The 27,072-nt window shown below is 41.8% G+C and overlaps 2 protein-coding genes across 7 annotated transcripts in view; one reads left to right on the forward strand and one right to left on the reverse strand.

The window, feature by feature from the left end:
• Nucleotides 1-1,518: 1,518 nt before the first annotated feature.
• On the reverse strand, nt 1,519-11,362 carry ELMOD2 (ELMO domain containing 2). Its single transcript, XM_042829844.1, has 8 exons — nt 11,172-11,362; nt 10,714-10,742; nt 9,120-9,214; nt 8,207-8,336; nt 7,197-7,330; nt 6,600-6,668; nt 5,839-5,972; nt 1,519-5,427 (listed from the first exon to the last, which is right to left on the reverse strand). Exons 1-8 carry the CDS (start codon nt 11,314-11,316, stop codon nt 5,270-5,272), a joined length of 894 nt encoding a protein of 297 aa, XP_042685778.1. The 5' UTR covers nt 11,317-11,362; the 3' UTR covers nt 1,519-5,269.
• A 1,320-nt stretch (nt 11,363-12,682) lies between these two features.
• Nucleotides 12,683-27,072, forward strand: part of MGAT4D (MGAT4 family member D) — a 40,382-nt gene continuing 25,992 nt past the window's right edge. Inside the window, exons 1-5 of one of the 6 annotated variants that reach the window (XM_042829731.1) lie at nt 12,683-13,235; nt 13,857-14,006; nt 14,380-14,471; nt 24,555-24,655; nt 26,115-26,276. In XM_042829731.1, coding sequence (XP_042685665.1) covers nt 26,129-26,276 — 148 coding nt within the window. In that variant the 5' untranslated portion in view covers nt 12,683-13,235; nt 13,857-14,006; nt 14,380-14,471; nt 24,555-24,655; nt 26,115-26,128. Of the gene's footprint in view, nt 13,236-13,856; nt 14,007-14,379; nt 14,472-16,739; nt 16,831-24,554; nt 24,656-26,114; nt 26,277-27,072 lie in introns of those variants that run through there. The other 5 variants (XM_042829730.1, XM_042829732.1, XM_042829733.1 and 2 more) reach the window with 5 other exon arrangements.

Here is a 27,072-nt window from a genome sequence, read left to right on the forward strand (position 1 = left end):
TGCCTAAATGAAGAAGTGGTAGATGAAAAAGGCACCTGAGCTGTGTTGGTGTAATACAGGCTCACCAGGTCTCCTCCATCAAGCTGGTGTCAGTGTTGTTGAGCTTCAGTACTGTTTCTCTGTTAGTATCCTTCTCTGTGAATCTCTAAATTGGAATATATCTAATAAGAAAAGAAAGCAGTACATGCTTCGACCAGTAATGTCATTGCAGGAGTGTGTTCTGGTGCTGAGTATACAAGGCATGAAATGTGGGAAGTGATTTTTAATCACAGTGCAAGATGCAATCAGTAATTGGTGACAGGTAACCTCCCAAAGCATGTCCTGTGAGACGATGATTTACCACTGCTTTTCTTCTCTGGAGTGCTCAGTATCTATCTGGATTTCCTGAATATCTGCTTCCTCATCCCATTTTCTACAATAACTGGTATTTGCATGATTGACCAGTTGACGGTTGGGGTTTTGTTCATCTTGAGACTGGGACAGTTCTGAGCCCGTTCTATGCTTCTGAATACAAAGGGGAAAAAAGAGTGAGAGGTGAAGTGGGTAAAATTCTTATACAGTAGTACTTTTGTACGTTGAAAGAAGCCTTTGGTCTCCGAAATTTATAAGTAAAAGCAAAGGCCAAGTGGAAAAGTAGGAAAAAAAAGCAAAAGCCTATCTGAAGTTGACTGCATGGTGAAAGATTTGGGGAGCGGAGAAACCAACCGAGAAAAATTAGGGTTTCTCTAGAAGTTTGCCAGAGTTCTTCCAGCTGTCAGTTTGTTCCTGGCGCTTTGCTCTTTATTAGCAATGAGAAGGCTCTTCCTAGCCATTAAAACAACATGCCTAGTATATTTTATTGATATATACATGTATGTATTCTTGGTTACTTTGTTTTAGTAAACAAAGATCAAACAATACTAAAGTACAGTGATGGGCAGGGAGCAGTATTAACCGCCTTCCCTTGCAGCAGCAGACAGTGCTGCACAGCAGCCAACCTGTGCAACTTTGATTGTACAGCCAAATTTTTGGACTGCTGCTGTAGTTGTTTGTTTAGTTAAGAAAAAATATTTCTTTGTGGAGAGAGGAAGTGTTAAATGTCACAAAACACAAAAATTTATCAGATGTGTCAAACTGACTTTCCCATATTAAAATTTCCTGTTACAACAGATGTAAGATTTCAAGCACACCTGCATGTAAGCATTGCTTTACATCATGAGACGAATCTCGAGAGATAAAAATAAACACCTTTTTGTGTAGATCTCACAGTCGGATTTCAATCTAATTCCTTTCTTTCTCTTGGTATTTGATTTTTAGATCTGTATCTTGGATGCTGATTTTAAAACTAGGAAATGTAGGTGAGGCAGCTGTTCTAGCTGTTGGGGTTTTTTCCATTTCAGCTTTCATACATATCCACGATCTGCAGCCTCCAGTGCTTCTCTCAGCTGTGCTGTACAGCTACTAGGAAAAAGACATCAACGCATGGCTCACTGCAAACTGTTGGTTTTCTAACAATGACAGCAGGCCGGAACACACCGATACTGACAGTATTTTTAATAACTTGTTCTTTATTTCTACCATTGTAAACTTAAGTTTCCATTACAGACGTCACAGTTTACATTATTGCTTTTATACTGTGGTAAACGTAAATTTCTATTAGTACGCAGTTATCTAAGCACAGTGTGAAAAGGAGAAACTGCCCCCCTGGCAGCACTCTCAGGTGTCTTTTTCTTTTCCCCCCCCTCCACCACCCTCTTCCCAAGTGAAAAACAATATACAGACTGGCACAGGAAACATCAGTCCCAAGATAGATCACCACAGCAACACAAAACAGGTATGACCAAACAAATTCACTAGTCCTATTTTCAATAACTGTGACTACTGAATTCCCACAAACTTCTTCCATCACGGTAATTCCTAAGACAAGGCTAACTAACGTTCTTGTTTTTAAACGTTTAAACTAGGATGGAAAAACCTAGGGAATGAATGCTTGGGGTTTGTTTTTCGTTTGTTTTACACCAATGAGTGAAAATCCAAAAGGACTCGAGGTGCTTAAATTGGCCCCTTCTCCCATTGCCCTTTTAGGACAGGGCATCCTATTGTCTGCACCGTCAGACGGCAGAAGCAGCAGTTTGAAAACATTTTTTGTTCCTTAGGTAGCACTGTCTTCAAATCATGCTTTCCAATTGTGTTGGTTATGTATGAAGCAGTGCGTTCAGTGAATGAAAGACTAGCTCCTGCCTTGATTTATAGTAATCTTTCCATATCTCCAGATTACTCTGTTCATGGTGCAGCACCACGTTTAAGCATGTGCTTGAACAAGGGGAAGGGAGGCAGTTTGCTAAACAGATGCTACAAGAACAAAAACAAAATAGGGAACCGCTCTGTGTTCACACTCTTTTTTTTCCTAAAGTGACTGGTATGTATCAGCCACAGTGTAGTGAATGCTTGCAAGCTGCAGCAGTTAGCAAACTAGCAATACTTACAAGTTCCAGTAGGATAATACATGACAGTTAATAAATAACAGCAAGAGAATTTACCAAGTTTTAACTTGAAAGACTCTTAGGATAAACTCTGAGCAACAAGTTCTGACGTTAAACAAATTGATTTTATCAACTTGCAGAAAGGCAATTTTGAATTCTCTATAGCTTTAGGATTGTCATTCTGTAACAGAGTTGGTATAAAATGCAGTGACTATCAAAACACCATTCTAAACACTCTTCTTCCCTCCCCTAAATGCAGTTAGACCTCCCCCTCCCTATGTACTAGTCGCTACCACAATACACTTAGCCCACCACCAGTACAAAACAGGGAGAGCTGCTACTATTCTACACACAGGGACTCTCAGAAGCACTGGGGTACTTGATCACACCAAAATACATGCAGGTTCTAACCATTTACTGGCAAACTGCAGTGGAGCCTAGCAAATACTCATCTTAAACAAAGACTACGTACAAACTAATGCGTTCCCATATGTACCACTCACCTGGTGACAGCTGGGTTGACATTTAGTAATTGAAAAAAGCTAATGAAGATGCATTTTACAGAGGGATTTTTGAGATGGTAACAACTCTGTCACTGTCTAGCAAGTGCAAAATGAAATTAAAAAATGGATATCTGCGTCTGGCAGCAGCAGCAGGAATCTTGTGGTCACTTGTGAACTGCAAAAGATGTGCCCCATTTACTTGCAAATGAGATCTACAAGCAATAGCAAAAATCATTAAGAATAACATGAAAGAAGGTGGGACTAGAACATAGCAGGCAGCTATGTTCTGTGCTGCCTGCTATGTAAAGTGTGCGCTTTCTGCTCCTTGCCTCTGTCAGACTTTGGGAAAGTCCAATTTGCACAGGGATCAGAGAGAAATGGCACCACAGGATCTCAGCTTTTACAGTGGTGACAGTTACAAGGCTCCAAGTACCTGGGAGCAGCAAAAGAACTGCTGTTGTGCTGACAAGCAGAGGTATAACCATACGTACTTGTAACTACCAACAGTACTTAGTTTTATTTTTTAATAGAATAGTGTCAGTCCAACACAGGTGAGCTGAACCTCTCCCTGCCCTGCGCACGGTAAACTCAAGAACTGTTCAACCATTATCAATAACTGAAGTACCATAAAAAGATGGCAGAACACCTCCTGCATGTAGATACGTACTGTATAGCATGAGCAGGAGCTTTCCCACTAATACAAAGATCAGAAATGTTGAAGGGACCAAGAGCAGCTGCGTGGAGGCAGTGCACAAAGTCCCTGTTTCTACACATCACTATTGATGTGGCGAGGCACCTGTGGAGACCCCACGGTCCATCTGCCCCCTGCTTTAAGCAGGGTCACCCAGAGCAGGCTGCTCAGGACCTCATCCACATGGGTTTTTAATCTCTCCAAGGAGATGTAATATTACAGAATATAGTGATAAATGTAGTGTCTCTGTAGTGTAGCATGACTCGTTACACAAAGGGGTTTGTCTCTTTCCTCTCCTGCTCCAAATCTGCGTTCTTCAGGAGCCTCATCGTTATGAGTCGTAGTTGTTAATTAATTTACCTGAGATGATTTAAAAATTGAAAAAATAACCAGGAAAGCTTGTGTTAGCATCAAACTTTGGTGCCAGTGTGCTAGTTAGGGACGGGCTGACAGGGCTTTTCCCAGATAACTCAAGCTTCTAAGGCTACGGTCTGGTTACAGAATAAAAATAAAACACTGAGTGAATAAAGCAGAAGGCACTTGATTAGTAGTAGGTTTTAGGAAAAGAAGTGATGGTTTTACCAAGTCTGTTTAAAGCTGCTTTAAGCAACAGTTAGTCAAAATGCACACATGAACTGTTATTGATTAGATTGTCTGGGGATGCCAAGGTTAAGGAATGTGTCACAGCTGCATCCTTACATGGAAAATGCATTTTCATTAGAAGTTGGAGTTAATTTTCATAGGATAGGGAAGATGCAATTGTGGTGGTTGGTTGTTTTTTATTATTTTACATAAATGAGTGAACTTTCTAACTCCCTTGTATTCCCAATCAGAATTCCCTGTTATCTGCTAAAAAAAAAAAAGGGTTGGCAACAAAGTCAAACATCTTAGATCAGAAAGAATGGAAAAGTTTTAGAGCAGGAATGCTTTCAGAAAGAGGGCCTGACCCTCGCACTGTTGATTTATGATTCTTTTTCTGTTTGCAAATGAAGCTTTTTGCAAGCACAGAAATTTGCTGGTACAAATCCACAAGCAAAAAAACTTCCTTAGCCAGAAGGAATTTGTAGTACGTACACAGGTATGTTGCTGAATTAAAGCCCCTTCTCCAAGACTCTACATGACTTAATGCATTCCTTTCATTGCAGAAACAGAACGCTGACAAGTAGATGATGGACTACACGTACAGAATGAGAACACAAAGAGCCCCAAACCAGAAACTTCACCTAAAAAAAGCTTTAAGGTACAATAATCAGATAAACGTATTAATGAGAAACACCGTGCAGAAAAAATATCTGCTTCAAGTTCTTGCGCCAAGAAGTATAAAAGAAATTGAGAGCAAATGATCCAGAGGATCATCAGACAGCCAGGTTAAAAACAAAACCAAACAGAACAACGAGATAAACACACATACAAAAATGTCCTTTGGAGAATAGCATATAAGAGCTGTAAACAGAGGTTGATTGTCCGAGCTTTGTTAACCCAATTTAGCTTGCTTTTTTTCTTTTGAATGCAAAAGAGTTCTATTGTTACACAGTTCATAGTGAAACCTGCAAAACTTGCAACCAAATGCATAATTCCCTTGTTGATGTAGAACCTGATGTGTTGCAGAGGAGTTATGGTTTCTTTTTGTTCTGCAAGGTTAATATCACATCATAATCCAGTAGAAGACCCTTAATCTTGTCATGGAATTTTTCTCTGTACTGGTTGAAGTGCATAATACTTTCTGGTTCTTCTTCAAACCAAAACTTATCAAACTCATAAACCAGATAACCTGTGAAGAAAATAAATACAATCTACGCAAACGAGCTCTGCCATTTTCTGCCTTGAGCTTGTTAGACCAACAGTGATCCTTTAGACTCTTTTCAACCCCCTGAGATAGCTGAGTGCCTCATCCCTTTTAACTGCAACCTCTAGGGCATTGAAATAATGAATAAAAGATAAATAAAAACCTGCAAATACTGAATTTTCAGCCTGCAGATACAGAAAGTCACCTAAATCTATTCCTTAGGCGTGTATTTCTGTAGCATGGTGACTCAGTGTTGGCTGCAGTTCCAATACCTGATCTTGCTGCAGCCAACGAGGAAAAAAGCGGAAGCGCCCTTCAACATAAATCACACATAAGATTCTCTCTGTTTCAGGTCTACCTCCAGTAACCTGCACTGAAAAAGCCGTGGATACTTACAGTAAAACTGATGGAAGTGTTCCATTTGTGGCAATCCAGGGACCGCGTTGTAGAGATGAGCCTTCAAAGCACCATTCTTCAGTAAGCTGTATGCCATTTCAGTCAGATTAATTCCAACTATTGCATAAGAATATCTGCAACAGCAATCACAGTTCATTGTGGGGTTTTTTTTTTAACCTTACGTGTTGAAGGACTTAAAAGTTTCCCAGAAGCAGATAACACTGCAAGAACTGTAAGAGTCAATTTTTCCTATACTTGTTGACAAGCCAACTCAGAGCGACAGGCCCGTTTTCGGTTCCCTATTTCATCTATCCACATAAATGTGAGCTACTGAAAAACATATAATTTCCTCTACAATAGTTTTGCAAATGCCTCCATTATTTACTTATTACAGAACAAGTGTCCAGCAAAAAAGATTAGAATCTATACCATCTCTACGTGGGATAAATAAGAAGGTGAATAGTAACTATTCATATCTACATCTAACCTAAGGCTATTAAAAATACAGCTGATATTCCAAGTGTTAACCACAGCCACTATTTTGCATCATTTTAGTCCTACTGAGTCTGTTATAAAAAAAAACCTGCCAACAGTTCTGGTTCTGAAAATGATTTGTGTTCAGTTTCTCAAACTCTTCTAGTTTGGCTTCTACTTAAATGGAAAGCAACACAAATATTTTCCTCTTCATTTTCAGTACAAGTACCTGACAGTCTTCACATGTTCTTCCACAAAAAATAGCAAGAAAAAGTCTTATGACTTACCCCAGTTTTGGGTGATTTGAATGAGAAAGGATCTGTCGAGCTTCACTGGTGTAATGCTTACTAAAATACCTGCCAGTGTGGAACAAAACCTTCCATTATTTTTAAGTTCATATTTAAAAAGATTGTGTTCAACATCAGCTAAAAACATCACAAAACAAAAACCAAGGAGATGTCACAAAATTAACTTATATTCAGTTTGAGCCAGTACAGTTTAAAATAGCAACACAACAGATGTGAAGTTCAGCTAAGCCCAACTGACTGAGCAAAGGTACTAAATGTGTTTTTCATTGCAGTAATTAATTCAGAAACTTAAAAAGCTTTCAGCAAATTATTTTGAAGGCATAACCAATCAAATGGTGCAAAAAACAAGGTGTCTGCAGCAACTTTGTTTCTCCCCTCACCTTCAGCCAACAAGATGTTTGAAGAGGTACAGCTGCTAGAATCACTAATTTATTTTAAAATACTGGTTTTGTCTGTATATAAGCACCATTTCTAATTGCTTTCATTCAGTCTTTATTGAAAACAGAATCAACCAGTGCGAACTCAGAGATACTGCAAAGTCCTTACAGCAGAACTGCAGCAGTTTGTCTCACTTACACCAGGTTCACTAATCCCAGCAGGCCCATTCCTCTGAAGTCTGTTTTGGGGTCATCGCCTTGGAAGCCAATGTCACACCACTGCTTCGTGATTCTGGCCTTCAGGTTTTCATGAGGCATCAGCAAATTCCAGAGCTGCACAAACGTTACCATGTTACGCACCGCTCCAGAGTATAATAGCTCATAATTCAGAGCACATTAGAGACCACTGACCATGGCACAGGACACACACAGCCTGCACGCTGTTCTGTTAGTGGCGATCAGGAGTCGTACTGTAACAGTACTGTAACAAGCAGGCATGAAAATGATTACATTTAACTTCTAAAGTGTTAATTTCCCTTCTCAGACACTACAGAAGCAAAGACTGGTGACATTTCCAAAAATCACATTCTGACAGGACAGCAGCATACTGAAATACGAATTCACCACAAATCATACTGCACAAATTTGGGACTTCCATGACAAGTGGAGTCCTTATGAATGACTCAGAAAATGACGTGCTAAAGTATCTGCACGCTGGAAGTTATTTTAAAAAGCCTTAAACAGAATTATATCATTTGTATGCTATTACTTGTACTGATAATTGAATACTGGAAGACAGAACTGTCTTCTTCAACACTGATGCAGTAATAACAAATGACCGTGAGGGTTAATTTTCTAGTTATTAGGTAACTGTTAGCTGGGAAATTTATAGAAGCGTGGGTGAAGTTATACATCTTTTCAGTTAAGATTGTTCAATGACCTGTTAGGAAAATTAGTCTGCTGCTGGTGTTCTGTCTGGTTTTACAGTAAATGATCCCAGTGCAGGCAACTTTTGTTTACTTGCTTGTTTTACTCCAGCATTATATTTTGATGAGTCTATAATGGCTTGCAAGTTTGCAAGTGGAAAAGAGCTTCCATCAGGACAGCTGCTCATAGTGCTACTTTTAAATCAAGTTCATTACAACTGCTGGACTTGATGGTGGGGGATGAGTACAGCTTTTGCTTTTGGTTTGTTGGTTTTTTTTTTACCTCAATTAACTGTTCCTCGTGTTCTTCATTATCTGAATCATATGTGACCTTCCTCAGGTTTTCCACATCCAAGTAAAGTTTTTTATAACCTGTTATTTGCAGTAAGGACATATGCAGATTTGTCTTAAACCTGGAAAAACAACAAATAACAGAAGCTACTAAGAGGGATACTCAGCCATAAATTCTTGCTTGAACAACGTTAAGAGAAGTCCTAAGCACAACATGAATGTTACAATTTGGAAGGGCTTTACATTTACATTTCATACTTCAGCATCCTGGTATTGCTATTTCGATGCTGTTTCTACTTATAAAACCACTAACTGTTTTGAGAGCTGCACAGTCAGGACCTTTTCATTTACATGCAGGGAAGTAAGGCCCCTCAGCTAAAATCTCTGGCAACACAAAAACTCCACACATCAGCCTTACTACTGTACCTGCACTTACCCCCAAGCTTTTTGTAAGCCTCGATCCAAACTATGATATAAATGTTACAACTTAAAAGGCGAGTTTCATTCTGAATAGTCAAACTTCTAGTTCAGGCCTTGCCCTCAATCACTCCTAATTATTTCTGGAGAGGAATGCAAACTATAATCCAGCATCATTATATTCTTTCAAATGTATGTGAATAACTACAAAGTTCATGTCACAACTTCTGTGATAACGCTACTCACCAGCAAGGAGTAGCACAAGTGACCTGTGAGATGCAGAGGTGGTTATCACCAACTCCTGTCAAACTAAACTTTGCAATTTATTTTCCAGAACTTCAACAGGACACAGCTGTACCTTATTTTCTAACCCTACAGAAAGGCAAGTGCTGAACTGTCTACTGATTCTATCAGACTAAGCAACAGCAGGAATGTGACAAGTCAGAACTGTTGGGCTTGAAGACCCCACATCAGACTTCCAAACGTACCTGACATCCTTCTGTTCAATTTTCTTTTCTGTCATTACATCTCTGACACACTTCTCTATTTCAGTTTCATCAGCATTTAGAGCATTTCTTAGAACCTAAGAAGTTCACAGAGTAGAAGACCCATGAGGAACGCAGAAATTTATGCAGAAAATTATCACCTGTTTTACTCTTGTTACTTCTCAGTCTCTGGATGCCTGTCACATAAGCATTCTTTAAAAACTGTGAAAAGCGAACAGTCGATAAATTGAAAACGTGTATGATAAATGTGCTCAAATCACATGCAACAAGATCTTCAATAATTAGCTTAATTATTAAATTTCATTTCAATAAAAACACGTACTTTGTAGGTGACCCACAAAAAATAAAACACCCAAGTTTAGGTTCTTGTTTCATACAATGATAGAATGGCCTGGGTTGAAAAGGACCCCAATGATCATCCAGTTTCAACCCCCTGCTGTGTGCAGGGTCGCCAACCAGCAGACCAGGCTGCCCAGAGCCACATCCAGCCTGGCCTTCAATGCCTCCAGGGATGGGGCATCTACAACCTCCTTGGGCGACCTGTTCCAGTGCATCACCACCCTCTGTGTGAAAAACTTCCTCCTAATACCTAACCTAAACCTCTCCTGTCTCAGTTTAAAACCATTCCGCCTTTTTCTATCACTATCCACCCATGTAAACAGCCATTCCCCTTCCTGTTTACATGCTCCCTTCAAATGTTTGCCTTCAAAGGCTGACCTGAAAAATGATCTTCCTAACCTCGATCTAAATAAATGCAGCTGTTAAGGAGCAAAAGTGACAAAACTTCAATAAGGAAACAGTGCTTCAAAATTAGGAGACAATAAACTAATGAAATTGAGGTACAAGCCCTGAGCTGAAACAGCAGAACTCAATACAAAATTCTGCCATTCTACAGCCTTCTAGAACAAAGGGCAAACGCTAACAATAACTACACCCTGCCCATCTGAAGTCACTTAGCGACTACTTTATTTCTGCTTCTGAACTTCTCATGGTCGCAGTGCATTCTCAATACCATTAGCACTCACACCAACACCATTATGTTTCATTAAGGCCAGAGGTAAGTCCTTTAGAACTGAACTGAGAGATGCTCAAAGACCCATCCATCTGAAGAGATACACGTTTGAGGGTGTTGAGTGTTAACTACGGTATCTAACTGCTAAGGAACACTCAGCATGAGCCTGTTAGTTAAAAGCCTACCTGCAAACTTGCACTTTTCCCAATGATTAGAGAATGTACTGTACAGGTGGCACAAAACTGCTCTCTCTATATCACCTACCCACGTCCCATTGCTGGTTTCTGCAAAACTAGCCTGGCAGACTGCTGTGACAGGGAGAGGCGACCTTCTCCATGACGAATAACTCAGTGCCACGACTTGTCTGACTGCTGCTGAGGAGCGATGGAGGGATGTAGGTGCTGGCATGCAGCACCCACAACAGCGTTCTTCTCCCTCCATCTCTTCCTCCTCTACTTTTTTCCTCCCTCAAAAAGCATTTTCAGGCACCTGCCTCTGTAATAAGGTTGATAATAACAAACAGCTACCTCGCTTTTGCACAATTTTATTATTTTTAATAATTACCTTATTTTTTGATGATCCCAGTGAATGCTCTGCAATGATAACACAAAAAAAAGTCACTTATACCGAACTGGTTTGGTTTTATTAGTTCCTAGTAGGCATTCTTGTATTATTCTGAGCAATTTTTGGATGACACGGGTATGGCGACATTAAAACCAACAGGTACCGAGCAACCGAAAGCCTTCAACCATTCGCTGGTTGTTGCTGATGCTTGTTGTCGCAGTACTGAAATCGGACTCGCGTTTGGCGGCATGCGACCCGCCTCCCTCCTCTCAGAAATGAATCAAGTGCATCGTTTTATTGCGTGGCTTTTTTTAACGGCGTCAGGGTACCAACATCAGCGAACGGCGCCGAGCTCCCCTCAGGCACCACTCGCCCATCCCGCAGGACGTACGCGGTGACGTCAGCACGCACACGGCTCCGCACGCGCTCCCGCGGCCGCCCCCCCCACCCCCGTTTACCTATGCCCAGCGTCCTCCGCGCGCCCTCCTTCGCGCCCTCAAAGACGCGCTGCAGCTCGCACTTCCCCGTCAGCAGCCGCCAGAGCCACTTCAGCCAGAACCGGAAGTAGCTGCTGTACAGCAACCCCCACAAGCGCGCCAACATCTCTGCCCGCGGGGAGCTCCCCTCGCCGAGGAGCTGCCGGCGCCCCTCAGCCCCGCGGGCCGGCAGCGCTCGGCGCCCCGCAGCCTCCCGCCGGAAGCCGCCCGGTGCCTTCCTGACCTGGAAGTGATGCCGGGAAGGGGGGGACGGAAGTGCCGGCTGCGGGGCCGCCGGGGAACGGCGGCTGGGAGGGGAGGGCGGCGAGGTTCCCGCCGCTGTAGCGGTGCGGTGCGGACCTTGAGTGGCCGTGCGGCCGCCCGTCGGTCGTAGGCATGGTAGGGATGGCCTGACGATGGACTGGGTGATCCTGGAGGTCTTTTCCAATCTTAATGATACTCTGGAGCTTTCTTTGCCACAGAGTCAGCCCAGGTGTTTGGTTTAGGACTGGCAGGCGCCTCCGTTGTTTTCCTATGAATGGTTATTTTAGTAAACATGGGCTGAAGCTTGAAGAGTGGCGGAAAGAATTCCTGTTCGTCTAAATTGTATGCAGAATTTTATTGGAGAACAGGATGGGAGCTGACAGACTTGCTTGGCCACATTCTGAGACGTTTATAAATGGGTGAAAATAGAAGCACCTTTTGCACACAATTGGAAGCCACATGGCAGGTCTGGTGGCCTGCATCCCAAGGGTGGTTCCAAGGGTGGACCAACACATTTGGCATCTGGCCCTTTGTATTTTTGCAACCGCAGGGATGCAGAGTTTCGTGTGGGGGAATCACTGTCAGTCAGCTTCAGTTGTTTGATTTCAGTTGTTTGTCTTAACATGAGCCTGCAGTGTGCCCTTGCAGCTCAGAAAGCAAATGGGATCCTGGGCTCCAAGAAGAGGGGTGGCCAGTAGGGGCAGAGAGGTGATTGTCCCCCTCTACTCTGCTCTTGTGAGGCCCCATCTAGAGAGTACTGTGTCCAGGTCTGGAGCCCTCAGTACAAGACAGGGAGCTGTTAGAGAGGATCCAGAGCATAGCCACGAAGATGGTCAGGGGACTGGAGCACCTCCCCTATGAAGACAGGCTGAGGGAGCTGTGCTTGTTCAGCCTGGAGAAAAGAAGGCTGCGGGGTGAACCTCACTCCGGCCTTTTAGTACCTAAAGGGAGCCTACAAACAGGAGGGGAGTCAACTCCTTGAAAGGTTAGATAACAGCAGGACAAGGGGAAATGGTTTTAAGTTGAGGGTGGGAGGGGAAATTTAGGTTGGATGTCAGGGGAAATTCTTTACATAGAGAGTGTGGAGGTGCTGGAACAGGCTGCCCAGAGAGGCTGTGGATGCCCCGTCCCTGGAGGTGTTCAAGGCCAGGTCGGATGGGGCCCTGGGCAGCCTGGGCTGGTATTAAATGGGGAGGTTGGTGGCCCTGCGTGTGGCAGGGGGTTGGAGCTTCATGATCCTTGAGGTCCCTTCCAACCCTGGCCATTCTGTGATTCTGTGACTTCAGGTCTGATTCCCACTCTGTGGGGAGAGCTCCTTAGGTACAAGGAAAAAGTCTTTTACAGTGAGGGTGGTGAGGCTCTGAAACAGGTCACCTAGTGTGCTGTGGTTGATGCCCTGTCCCCGAAGGCTTTCAAGGCAAGTCTGGATAAGACCCTGGGCAACCTGATCCAGCTGTGGTGTCCCTGTTCATTGCAGGGGAGTTGGACTTGAGGGCCTTCAGAGGTTTCTTCTAACTCTAAGGATTTTATGGTTCTATGGGAAGTGATGTGTCTTAAGAGATGGCAGGTGGTCATTCATTTTTTCCAGTGCTGCTTCTTAAATGAGTCATCTGACTCTTAAAACACTGGAGTGCTACAGGATAAAAATAAACTAGAAAGTATTTCTCTTATTTGGTGACAGGGGGGTGTGATGGTTGTTGTCAGAACAATCTTTGCTTCAGCAGCAGTGCTGTGTTACTGCTTGGGGAGACGGAGGAGTTGCAACGACGTGAAGAAACACGGGTAAGAAATTGAAGGGTGGTCAGGTCCTTCCTGTCAGTCTCCATGCCCACACATTGATTGCTCTGAGATAGCTGATGAGGAGCAATAGCTGCTGGATTTAGTTCGAAAGTCCAGCAGGTGCATCCTCACAGTGTGGGTCTGTGCAAACGACGTGTAGGGGAATCTCAGCAGATGGCAGTTTTGTTGGTGGGTACCAAAATAAAGCCTTCCTACAATCTGGTTTAGGAGTTCAGCTTTCCGTTGGGTATTTTTAATTACTCGGAAATATCTTCATATCAGTATGGCTCCTTTATTCTTTCTTTTCAATTATGTTATTTATGCTTACATAGAAATCCCTTTTTTTATGGATTATTAGGAACCAAAGGCACATCTTTTTGTGCTTCAGGTTTTGGAAATTGTTTCGCTTTGTCTTGTGGTAATCTTTAACTGTAGACATTCAGAGCACGCTACTGTTGTCCTCTCAGTTCAGACTGCAAAGAGTACCTGGTGCTGATGATACATTATGATTAGACCTGTTGCATTAAGCATAAAAAATACATAGGTAAAGTTGATGATACATAAGTCAGGGATTTCATGCACGTTAACGTCACTCTCTGTTCTAACCTTGACGGTCTTTTTCAGTGTCTAACAAGCAAGTGCAAACTCTTAACCCATACCTTCATTTGGTTCTTTTTTGCAACTGAGTGGTCCAGCAGAGGACGTCTGCTGACACAAATGCTTCTGGTTCAGTCTGCATCATCAGTTACATTAGGACATTCAACAACGTAAAAGGTAGCTTAAGAAAACAGTCCTGATTTCTTCTTTTTGTGTTCAGTCGGTGCCTTCTGCTACCACCTTCAGAGAGACTTGGGCTTCAGGAAGGATAATGACCTACTGTTCACCTTTTAAAACTACATTTCTTAAATGACAGCAGGGCAAATACTTTAGCCAGCAGTATCAGCTGGATCTCTATAGTCAGAAAGCGTTCCATGGCAGTGACTGTTACCTATTGTTACGGGTAGTTATTCTTTGTTTGTGTACCCTTGGAGATGAAGGACGGCAGCAACGTGCAAGCAGAATAATCCTGTTAGTTGTTTCACCTGTGAGCCCGTGTTTTGTCAAATATTTATTTTAATCTTTCTTATCTCTATTCTTGCTTTCGCAGAGATATATGAAAATAGTACTGAAAATGCAACTTATAAGAAGAGACGTTCAGTTAAAGCACATGAGGACGAGCCTAGAAACCCCTTCTGGCAGGTAAACCATCTCAGTGGAAGCAGCCTGCTGAACTGCTAGCTCAGTAGAGGCGGTAGGATTACCCTGTGCTAATATGTTCTACTTATCTGTTCTTACCAGTTGGGTGGGTGGGTTTTTTTTTTAAATAATCAGTATGCCAAAAATGCTGCTGAGAGGTAAGAAAAGGAAAATAAAAATGCACATTTTACACTGGTCTCAAGTAGTTCTCGAACACCTGCAGTGTATGAAGAGAGCACTGGGAGGAAGATGTTAGGAAAACATGAAGCAAGTAGGAGAGGCCACTTGCAAGCAGGTCCTGAGGCAGTGGAATTATTTTATGTTTCCACTGATGAGGTATTTGGATTTATTACTTTTTTATAGAAGCAGTTAATGTAGTACCTCATCTAAAGTTAATACACCAGTCTTGGTCAGCGTAGAGTGAATGATCATTACAAGTCAGCATGGCTAAATATCTGTTCTAGAGTTGTCCTTATAAATAACAGCTAATGCATTCAGATGTTCTCTGAACAATATGCAGGTTGATCAGTAGCTATGTGATAGTGATACTTTTCTAACTGGCTCTGAAAAGAAACTAAAATATATGTTAGATGTCTGCTATTCTTGCCTTCAGTATTCCTCCATCATATGCATGTTCACCTTGGCTTGGTAATGTAAGCACAGCAGGCAGGCAGCTAATAGGCATTCAATTCATTGTGTATGACATAGTTAATGTTTATCTGTTTCTCATAGGACTACACATCTATTTTACTAATAACATGTCAAAAACTGCACTGATCTTCCATTCAAAAGAGTGTGCTGAGCTTTTCATGTGTAAACTTGGAGAGAAGTGGCACTGAGGAGGCAACAGAGCCTAAGAGTGCTGAGTTGTAGTCACACCGGTTAATAACAAGAATTGCTGACACTTAAAGCAATTGTAATTTCAAGAAGATTTCTCAGTACAAATATCAAAGCAAGATACAGTGAAAGAACAGAAGGATAACAGATGGAAGAGGGCAGTGTAGTGACTGAGTACAGATCAGGAAGAGTAAGTCTAGCTTCAGGTTTCCAGGTGATTCACAGAGCCATGCTCAGAGCTGAAGGTCTCTATACAGATACAGGCCACCTAATGGTTCCCTGTGCTATTAATGAATAATAAGATTTGTAACTCAAAGTATCTATTAAATGGATAAGTAAACCTGTCCATAGAAATGTTCTAAGACAGGAAGGCTGTGGTAACCTAACAAAAAATGACTGATTTGCATGGGAGGTAGACCTGTGAACAGCTGTTGAGCGTGTCATAGTGAAAGGCAAAAACTGCTCACGGATAGGTGTGAAAATGACATTTTTTTTTCTCATAAGACCTAGTGGCTCCGTTAAAACCATGTCCGCAGAGCAGGATCTGGGAGGCTCTGTGAGCAGGATTGCCCTTCCTTTATGTTATGGGAGATGTGTTCTGCTGCCAATTACTCAGAATGGTAGATTGGCTTGGGTTGGAAAGCTCCATCTGGTTCTATCCCCCTGCCATAGGCAGGAGCACCTCCCACTAGAGCAGGTTGCTCACAGCCCCATCCAGCTGCCCTTGGAAACTTCCAAGGTAGGAGCATCCAAAACCTCACTGGGCAACCTGTTCCAGCATCTCACCACTCTCACAGAAAAGAACTTCCCAATATCTAGTCTGAATCTACTGATTGAGTTCAGACCTCAGCTGAAAGTGCATCCTTCACCAAAGTCAGAATCTTCCTCTGTATCCAGTGCCTCCATACAGTGGCCACTACATACAGGTCTGCTGGTTTGGCTTGGCTTACGGAGTGCCAAGAACGTGCAGGGGAAGAAAAAGGTGTGTGTCTCCTAATGGCTGCCAATGGTTTACCTGTGTGCTTTAGATGTCATCCAGTTAGAGTTTACTTCACTTTTGCAACGAGGTGGTAACTGGAAGGCTTTGTTTCCTCAACTGACCGTGTACGTTGCAGCTGGACCTCTTGGTCCGATCGTACAAGGAACGTGCCACCTGCACCGTTGGTTCTAAACGCCTACAGACAAAGCGGCGTCGTAACCACCAGCAACGTAACCACGTCGATGCCGGCATTCGAGCTGACAGCCGACCCGTGCCGCAGCCGGGGCTGAGGAGTAGCGGCGGGGCCGTTAGCGCCCGCGCCGGGCGGGTGCCTCGCTGCCTGAGGGGAGTGGGGGGAACCGGGGGCGGGCGGCTCGGAGCGGACACGCCCGTCGGGCGAAGCCGGGCGGCCGGCGGGTAGCCGGGCACAGGAGGCGGGAGCGCCCCGCCGGGAGATGCGGCTGAGGAGCGGCCGGCTGCTGGCTGCGCTGTGCCTGGGCGCCGCCTTCCCGCTGGTGTGGTACGCGGCGCTGCAGGGGAGCCGAGGTGAGAGCCGCCGTCGGGTGGAATGGGAAAGCCGATGCTGTTTTCCGCAGATAAAAAGTGGAAATCTCTCCCTGATGCCCTCGGGGCCGGTAGATGGCTTGTTATGGGATAGTTCGTTTGGGATGGGGAGAAAGAGTAAATCTTGAAGAGCTGTACGCTTTCAAAGTGGGCTGGATTTAGGAGGGAGAAGATTTAAAGTAAGCCAGTTATTAATTAATTGCACAGAACTCTTGTCCTCTGCTCCGTTTTGCTTATATTGATCGTTTTTGTGAGCGATAGAAGTGGACTTGCAACGCAATGCTGAATATTGCTGAGCAGTGCTGATCTTCCTGCCTGTGTCATTTCGTGTCAACCTTACGGCACTTGACACTTCAAGTGGCAATTCTGCTAACAGTGGGGTAAGAGAAAGTACAAATAGACATCTCTTAAGAAACTAAGATCCAAGAGATGGTAGAGTGCTTGTCCTAAGCACAGTTAACATCCCTGTCACCGTTCTGTTGTGGCATGTGTTTTGTGACACCTTTGCTGAAATGCCGTTTTTATTCAGCTTCCTTTGTGCCCCTTCTGTGCTGGTGTGCTGTGGGTTGCTAGGTTCGTACCTTTTTATGGGTGTGTTTATTCTTCCTTTTATTATCTGTATGTTGGTCTCCGCAGATGGCTCCTTCTCCATAGCCAACTCCTCTCAGATAATATAACTTTCCTAGTTATTTTAACACCGGTGTTGTTAACAAGCTTTTAATTGCTCTGAATGTTAATACAGTGCTCAGAAGCTGTCTCTCTTGAACTTGAAACATCTCACAGATGTGCAAAAAGTTAATAATCTTATCTAAAGGAACATATGGTAAGTTAGTTTGTGCTGGTAATTTCACTGGAAAGATGCCATTCGTGCTCCTGAGCATTGCTAGAAGATAGCAGTCTCCCATGTATGCCACCTGGAACCCCACAAACCACCACGTGTTGTTCCTTTTTTTTTTTTTTTTTTTTTTTTTCCCCAGTACGAGAAGGATTGAGAGCAAACCAAACACTGCCTCGCTGTCGAAGCAGAGGACCTGCCTAAGCATGGGCTTGAAATGAATGCTTCTTCCTGCAGCGAGCATTTACCTCTGCCTCCCCCCCATTTTACTTCTTGTGGTACACCCAGAGCACTGCAGGAGTTCTGCTTTGCTCTGGTCTCAAAGGTGATTTGTTTGTTTCCTAATGCCCTTTTCACTTACCTCACCTGTTACTGAGAGGTCAGGTGCTGTCCGATTGCTTGTCACAGCTCCCATTTCTTTCACCAGTTTGTCAAATGTGCTTCTTTAGCTCTTTTTTTTTTTTTTTTTTTTTTTTTTTTTCCAACCTCCACTTGCTTTTTTTGCTTATCTGATGCGCCTGTTAAACCATTTAGGCTGTTCTTGGTCTTTGAAGGGTGTGTATCACTGAAGTATGCCCTTTGCTTTCTGGTCATCCATGGTTTCTTGAGTTGTGGTGTTACAACACTGAGCTTGTAAGTAGCTTTTTGGTTTGTTGTCTAACAAAGCATCGCTGCTCAAAAATAGTGATCCTATGTACTCTGATAATACAAGTGATATCTAATAGCCTTGTATACTGTTGTGCACTTTGTAGCATTCCAACCCTTTGGTATTAGATAGAAGTGTGAATCAGACTCTGTGCTGATTTCAGTGCAGCTCAGAAGTAGAGACCTTTAAATGCCTGGTACTAACGTGCTAGTTACCTGGGGAGATTCTCATTGAAAGGGTGAGGTGTAATGCGACTACAGGTAACACAGACTGGCGTTGCAGGGACAATGTTCATCATCAGTTCCACCCTTAGAAATGAACATTTAGGATCTGACAGAGTCACTAAGCTGCAGTGGACTGGTTCTTGCCTCTAATATTATAAACATTTTAACTATACTTGAAAAGTTTTCTCATTCAGTTTTCCCTTACTTTATAAACAGGTACAAGCAGAGGTTTCGGCTTCAGCAGGCTGACTGCTTCTTGTGGCAGGAAAACGATAAAAGTCATTACAAAGACAATTGGTAATGGCCACATCTGCAGCAAATCGTGTTACAGTTTGTCTGTCCAAACTTGTATGGTGATTCTTTTAGCATTCTCCAGAGTGCTCGCAGATGTGGGCTGCTGTTACCAACCAGCCTTGTTGACTGGTGGAGCAATACCTGTCCCACATCCTGCGTGGTTTGGATCTGTGTTTTTTGGTCCCTCCCAAGGCCCTAAGCAAGACCTGTCTGAAGCAAGCAGTTTGCATCTGAGGGTAGGGAGGGCTGTGACCAGGATGATGCAGATGTTTCTGCTGTTACACAACCTAGTTACAACCTGCTTATTAATTCACCTGGCCAGAATTATGTTCCTTCATATAAAGACTCGTGAAAATTTATAGTTATGGAAAATAGTATGTGTGTTAATAACAATGTATGTAGTGATTTTCTTGTACAGTTTCAGTTAGGGTCTTGCATGGAATACCACAGGTGCATCAAAGTAGAAGAGTAAGCCTAAGAAGGTCACGGATCTTTTTTGAAAGCCAAGAGTACGTTATAAATTCTTTATGAACTCACAGGAAATTTGTTCTCTGAAAAGACTATTTCCAAATTAGAAATAACCTCAGTGATGTGACAAGTAACAAGGGCTTTACAGAAGTCGTGGCAATGGGGTGAAGAGAATCATCTCAAGTGGCAGTGCTTCTTAAAGGCACTTGTGAAAATAACAGCTTTAGATCAGTTTGAATTGATTTAAACTGTATTGCTACCCTCTTCACCTAAATTCGTGGGATAATAAATCCAAGTACATTAATATTTGCCTGGAAGTTAGGAGAAGGTGATGCTAAGATATGATATCGCATACAAGCATATTAATATACGTGCAAGCATGTTAATATATGTGTGTTGAGATAAACTTTGTAAAACCTGGATTTCCATAGTTATTCCTTTGAGATAAGGGAGAGAAAAGAAGGAACTGTTCACACTTAAGCACTTCACAGAAGTATGCTTAGGGTTTATCAGAGTTTAATATATTAAATGTTTCAGTATTTCACAAAGCTCAACTTGAGAGAGAAGAGGTGCAAAGGGTTAAAAAGATGTTTCTGCTGAATGTCACTTGTTTGCAGCTGAAGTAATGTAATGCACATGCTAGTACAAACAGCAGATTACATGTTTCTTCTTTTTATTTCCAATAACCTTTTGTACCTGATGTGACACATGGCTTCTGCAGCCCAGCCCCTGCAGTGCACCCAAGCAGAGCTCCCCATCTGATTCTGTGGATTGCGATGGAGCTCGCTGCAGGTTTCCTGTCCAGACCTAACTAGCATGCTCTGGCTTAAAGCTTCAATTAAGCAGTGGCAAAATGACGTTTACTGAATGTTTATGGAGACCAAACAGTGAGGCTGCGTTGCAAAATAGTGTTTTCGTAGCTGAGAATTGGCTCTGTCAAATAGTGTTGCTGTGTTCCTATCTGTTGTAGTTTCTGTGGAAATAAAGAGGAGGTGTTACTTTCAGCATTACCTACGTGTAAAGAAGTTATTGCACATGCAGGTTTGCTCAGCATGCAGTCAGGATGTGACTGAAATGCACAGTGTGGTAAGGAAAGGTGCTCTTCCAGTCCCTGGACTGCTTACTCAGTTTCCTTGCGTGTTTCTCCATTGAAGTGTTTAAAATAAAGTAAAAACAAAGAGAAACCGTAAGTGGAACTTGAGGCTCAGTATTACTGATCACATGTTCTATACCAAAATTTGTATCCGAGACTTACTGAAGTTGTATAGTTCAACTGACTTCGAAATGTGTGATTTACTGAGTTAATAGTCTGCTGCTTTTTGCTATTAATTTAGGTGAAATAGTGGCTGCATTGTCCTTAAAAGTAGAGGAAGGAGTAGAGTCATAAATTCTGTAAAGGTTCAGGTACAAAATTAAACCAGTTACTGTTATTATTTGTAGAGGAAGGTGTAAGGAAGATTACTGACTACTTGTTTGCTGTGTGTGTATCATCACATGTACTTAAGTGTAAACACGTGGCATTCATGCTTTCCTCGTGTTCCACACTCAATCTTGAGGAACAGTTTTATCCCAAAATAATTTATTTAGTTGGTATGCATTTAATGAAGTGTGAGTATAAATGGGTGATTGTTGCTGCATCAGGCAAACCAGTACAAATATTTAAAATACTAACCAGAATGAAGCAGTAACCACTTTAATTATCCAAAGTAACGAGTGCTGCTTATTTATTTCATAAAGCCCATATTCAAATCAGAATTTTCCACTGCTATTAAGAACCTTTATTATGTTGCTGACCTCACTATATTAAAACCATACCAATTATGTGCAAACACCACGGTGTATCCATTTGATTTATGTTTCTACTTATTTCAACACTCTTGCTTGCCTACACAGAAATGTTTTGATTATTTTAAAATTCCTTCTTTTATGCAAAAAAACCCCTCAGATCTGAAGTGAACACTGTTTACTAGTGTCTTAGAAAGTATTATCAATACCCATGTTTTCTTTGAAATGTTTGCTTTTCTATTTTCAGTTAGATACAGTACGTAAATGGGCTTAGTAAAATGTGTTCCCTGCCAAAAACAGCAGCAAGTCTTTACTCATCGTACAATTGATTTTTAAAATTCAGTAATTAACCTTGATCTGCCTTTTACTTTTTGAAGTTTCTTTTGTCTTGTTTGTTCATTTCAGTATTGTAAAATGGTTTTGATGCTCTTCCCAGATCCTCTATGGAGGAATCCTAGCTTCTCGCACAAAACTGCTGGCACTCTGCTTTTATCTGCTGTCACTGTGCTAATAAAATGTTCCTCCACTGTCCTGAAGCTCCCAATGTGGATATAGTCAAGGACAAGTGGATGCACTGGGACAGCACACTGCTTCCCAGTTACTTTGCTCAGCTAGGTTTCTGTACAGCGAGCAGCAGAACCTGGTGAGAGAACCCTCGGGGTGTGTTAAGCCACATGGTTTGGCCTGCTAAAGTCACAGGTATGACATTACTGCATTACAGCTGGACGAAGGTTTCTGTCAGCCAACTGGGATGTGTCTGCATTTTCTCCTTTTACTTCCTGGACCCTGCCGTACTGATAACCTCTGCAGTGTAGTTGCTGTTAGCACATAGATGACTGGAAACACCAGTCAATCAGCTTTCCCTTTTCAGCTGCATAAAATAAACCCCCATGAGCACTGATTGACTTCAGAAGCTCCTGAAGATCTGAGATGTACGTTAAGATGCGCTGTGTCCCGTGTCGAAAGCTAAACGTGTGAAGCTACCCCAGTTCTGTTCAAGGTTAAAGATAAGGGATGAACGTACCCAGCATAGGTGAAAATACCATGGCAGACTTCCGTGCTTATCTCTAGCCTACAATAACCGTGTTGTAGTGCTATTAAAAAGATATTTAAATCTCATGCACAAATTCAGGGAGGTGTCCTTACCTGGAAGGCCGCTTATGCGCCTTTGGACTTTAGCACATTATTGAATCGAGTGTTTGTATTAGAACTGACTGTTCAAAGCTAAGACAGAGGCATTGTTTGCAGGATTTGTCTTCCTAATTTTAGGAAAACAAAACTGAGCTTGTTACACGCTTTGCAAGATTCAGAAATCTTGGTATTCTGTTCTAGTTTAGATCAGTTACAGGAAGACAATAAACAGCCACAGTTATTAGTGCTATGCATGCCTCAGTGGTTTAATGTGCCTCATTACCCTGAGCAGGGAGCAGTGATTCCAAGTGAAGCTAATGGCAAGATCCTTTGCAGTTCGTGCGTATATATAGTTCTCTTTAAAGAAGGCAGTCTCCAGAAGAAAGTGTTGGTGTATGGCAAAGAGTATAGCTTGTAATTAAAAATAAGAAGAGTAACTGCTAGAATATGGGGGTGTTTCCTTCCACCGTCTCTGGCACTCCTGATTTTCCTTTAACTCTTTTTTTTTTTTTTCTTTTTCTTGAGTAGGAAGGAATGTTGATTAGTTATTCTTCCAGAGCTCTTATATATTCCAAGAAATCTATTGTTAGTAATGGAAGCATTTATGATGATACGAAGTTATGTGGGGATGGAGGTGAGATAAATAATTATTAGACTTTCAGTGTGAGTACGTTTAAAGATTAGCACTGTTTCTATATAATTTTGGTTGCCAGTGCAGAAAGTTATATTTATGTATGTACTGGGGGATAACACAAGACTGTATTTAAGCCAATTTGAGCATTACCTTCTTAGATCTGCTGCACTCATAAATATACAGTATGACAATGACAGTATGGTAAACAGAAGAAATACTGCAGTAGAGTTGAAGATTTATTTAAAAGATTTGAATGCTGTCTCTGAATCTGGCTGATTTTTCTTTTCCTTTTTTTTTTTTTTCCCCTGGATTTTAGTCAATGTAACTTCAATGAAATTTCCTAGTAGGATTTCTTCAGCGCATCAAAGTTTTTGCCAGTTCCTCAAGGAGAGAGGAAACATTTATATTTATTTGTTTATTTTGTAGTTTTGCTGTGGGTCCTCCTAGAAGAATCATAGGATCACTTGAGTTGGAAGAGACCCTTTAAGGTCATTTAGTCCAACTGCCCCGCAATGAGCAGGGACACCTACAGCTCAGTCAAATTGCTCAGAGCCCCATCCAGCCTGACCTTGAAAATCTCCACAGATGGGGCTTCCACCTCCTGTCTGGGCAGTCTGTGCCAGTGCCTCACCACCCTTATCATAAAAACAAAAAAAATCATAGAAGATTTCTTGCTACTTTGTCTTTTTCACCCCACAGTCCCAACCAGTTGGAGATAGAAGCCTTCAGAGAGGAGGTCCTGCTATGCAAGGCTATTGCTGGGGACAGACGTAGCGCTTTGTGGTATATCTGAAGCTTCCTCCTCCTGGCCCTTCTTGCCCTGCCTGAGTTATATTCGTGGAAATGCTCCGTGGTTCTTTCCAACCAAGCTACTGGAAGACACTGTTTTATGTGGATACTGTTCTATGTGGATACTTAGAAGCCTAGAGCAATGCTTGCCGCGTGCATGCTAGAATTCATTTCAACTTAATGACCATTTAGTACTTAGAGTATTTTAGCTTGCCCGTATTTCTGATTTTATCTTCATGGTTTGCTAAACTTAATAATAAGTTTTGATTATGACAGTGTCTTCTTACACAGCAAAGTACAGAAAGTTCAGTGCTGCTTTCCAAACTTTTTTCCCCCCGAAATATAACTAATAGATAGTACTACTTATTTATAAATAGTCTACTGGCATGTTATTTCATGTTCCAATTTGTGTACAATTACATACTCATTAAGGGTGAGCAAATACTACATTCCTTTTGTCAAACCTAAGTTTCCCCACTGTCAAAATTGAGTAAGTAGGTCAAGACTCTTGCATTGGCTGAACTGAATGGAGACTTCAGTTCTGAAAGACGCAGATGTGGTTTCCCTCTTCTGGCCTGAAGAAATAGATAAGGGCATTTAGGGCTGACTTCTGTGGCTGTACTTGGTGATAACTGAGTATTGACATTTTATTTGCCAGAGATGTAGGATTTTTTGATCAGTCCAGCTCTGAGTAAGCAAATAAAAATACCGTGAATTGATGCTGGCTAAAATGTCATCCTGGCAGTGAACTGGTGGTTTTGAGTCACACTGACAGTAGATAGCCAAAATAATATTAACGAGAGAGACTGCAGTGTTTTTATTCACCTGCATTTTCCATACTGACTTTTCCTCTAATGTAGTTGTACTGAAGGAATTTTATTTCATGCTATTACCACTTAGGAAATGCCAATGGGATGACACTTTCTAGAGTTGAATTGTGAAGCACCATCATTGGAAGATGATTAATTCCCTCTGTCAAAAGCACTGAGTTACATCTTGGGATAACGTCTATTTATCTTAAGATTGTGAGCTTTTTCTCTGTTGCTTGCATCTTCCCAGAAGGAATATATAGAAGTTGGTCTGAAGGTTAAACCTCCACTGTTTTCTTGGCACTCGATGCTATCTAGCTTCTACAGAGGCAATAGCAATTTAAAGAAAGCTGCTCCTCAGTTACTGTATGTTTAATTTACACTCCTGAATTCGTCTTCAGATTTTCAGCTGAGTCTTCACCATGTTTACATGTATTAATACTCTGTTTGGAATCTGTTGCTCTAAAACACTATGATCAGTGTCTTTCGGTCACCTAAGTCATTTTCTAACTCCTGTTTCCACTTTATTCCTCTTCATTCTGAAGCAGAAAGCTAAAGGTTGGATTATGGCAGTGGAAACACAATTGCAAAAGAAAAGCATAGAAGAAGATAATGTATTTCTATATAGCATTTGATGAGATGTGTGCCAATAATTAGCTGTGCCAATAATTGAGCTGCTTGGGATTCTGGCTCTGTAGCCTGGTGCCTCGTGACACAGGCCAAAAAAAAAAAAAAAAAAAAAGCAGCAGTACAGAACAATTTTAATGAATCCCCTCCTTTGTTTTTCAAAGCTTTTTTTTTTTTTTTTTTTCCTACTAAAACTTTTAAAAAATCCATTATTTACCTCGTGTTCAAGGCCAGGTGGGATGGGGCCCTGGGCAGCCTGGTCTGGTATTAAATGCGGAGGTTGGTGGCCCTGTGTGTGGTAGGGTGGTTGGAGATTCATGATCCTTGAGGTCCATTCCAACTTTGGCCATTCTGTGATTCTGTGAAATTCGGTGCTTCCTCTAATGCATTCCATTAGCAAAAAAAGTAACTTTTAAAGTAGTTGACCTTGGAAATTTGTTTCTGGGAGGAGGGATGATCTCTTCATATTATGTTCCATTGATTTGATGAACAGTAAAATATTTGTTGGTTATTACTGTGATGTTTGATTTGTATGGTAGCTTCCCTGAGGAAACAACATAGTTTTGAACAGCAGTGTTCTGGAATCCTGCCTGTTCTCTTGATGTTATTATTCATGGAGTTGTCGTGAGATCCAGTTCTCCAGTATTTCCTACAAAGGAATGTTACATAATTACAGTCTTCATTGTGACAAGGAATCATCTGCATGCATCGCTTATTGGAAAATGTTGGGTTTACTGGGTAGCATCTTCCTTTGTAACTCAGAGTCTTTACTGACTTTTTCCTTATTAGTGACATTACTCTCTAATTTGTGGCTTCAGTTCCAAGCCTTTACCCAGCTGTGCTCCTTAGATTCTACTTCTGAATTCTCTTCCAGGCTTCTTCATTCTATGAGTACACTTTGAGCAGCATCTTTGTTTCTATACCCCTCATCATGTCTTCTTCTGGACTGTCTCCTGTTCTTAAGTTTTTGCTTTATACTATAATATTAACTGAGCTCTGCAAATACACTATGTTCTGTTTGCAGGAAATGACCTAGACATGTACCAACACCAGTTCCTGGAACTTCGTGAAAGACTATTGTATGCTGAAAAAGAAAATAAGAAAAGATCACGTGAGCTGAGCAGTGCCCTCAAGGAAATAAAACATATAGTTGCAAAAAGAATTAACTCGACGACCAATCATACAGGTTTGTATGTGTAAAAAAACTGTATTGTATGTTAAAAATCAGATATTTTGTGTGCTTGTGTATCTTTAAAACTGGCATGAGAAGAAAAATCATCGATCAGTGGTATCAGCAGAGAAAAGTAGCTAACAAAAAGAAAAGCTGTGGTGAAGCAACCTGTAGCCTATCTTTAAATAGCATCTAACAAGTAGGGCATTTAAACAAATAAGGAACTAAGTAACTAAACAAGGGAGGAAAAAAAAGGAAACTGACTGCAGTGACATAATGGGAAAGCACAAGTCAAACCTGTAATATTGTTGTCTAGCTTTTTACAGTGTATGAACTCTTGCTGCCAACTACAGAGCACTGAATAAGCTGTTTTTTTTCCAGCTTTTATTATGTAATTACACTCTGATAGTACTGGGACTGTGTCTAACCTGGAAAGCAGGTACACCTCCTCCCTCGTGTTCCACCATCCTTGGAAGTGAAGTCAGTTTTAGAAAAGAAAGGAAAACCTTTGAGGAGGCGATGCTGTACATTGATGTTTTCTTGCTTTTCTTTTTGAAGAGCAACACCAAAATGAAATTAAGTTGACTCTAGTTACCTGGCTTCTTCCCATTGTTTAATTAAACATATTAGATCATTGTCTTACAGGCTATTGTACATCACCATCTGCAGACCGGTAGTTACATACAACAATCAGACAAATCAGTTCTCTTCTCTAAAAGAAATGCTGTAGGATCTGCCTTCCTCCCTGTTCAGGGGTAGAAAAGCTACATCCCTAGGGAGAGAAGGAAAATCACAAAGGGAGTCTCTGTCC

The sequence above is a fragment of the Centrocercus urophasianus genome, unplaced genomic scaffold (assembly GCF_019232065.1).
Source record: "Centrocercus urophasianus isolate 14NV4802_14NV808 unplaced genomic scaffold, USGS_Curo_1.0 seq_32, whole genome shotgun sequence".
Taxonomy (NCBI): Eukaryota; Metazoa; Chordata; class Aves; order Galliformes; family Phasianidae; genus Centrocercus; species Centrocercus urophasianus.

Coding starts and splice junctions, on each gene's coding strand:
- ELMOD2 (XM_042829844.1), bottom strand. CDS start 11,316: ATGTTGGCGCGCTTGTGGGGGTTGCTGTACAGCAGCTACTTCCGGTTC. Junction 6,669..7,196: donor CTGGGATTAGTGAACCTGGT/GTAAGTGAGACA, acceptor CCACACTGGCAG/GTATTTTAGTAAGCATTACA. Junction 5,973..6,599: donor TCAAATCACCCAAAACTGGG/GTAAGTCATAAG, acceptor TTGCTGTTGCAG/ATATTCTTATGCAATAGTTG.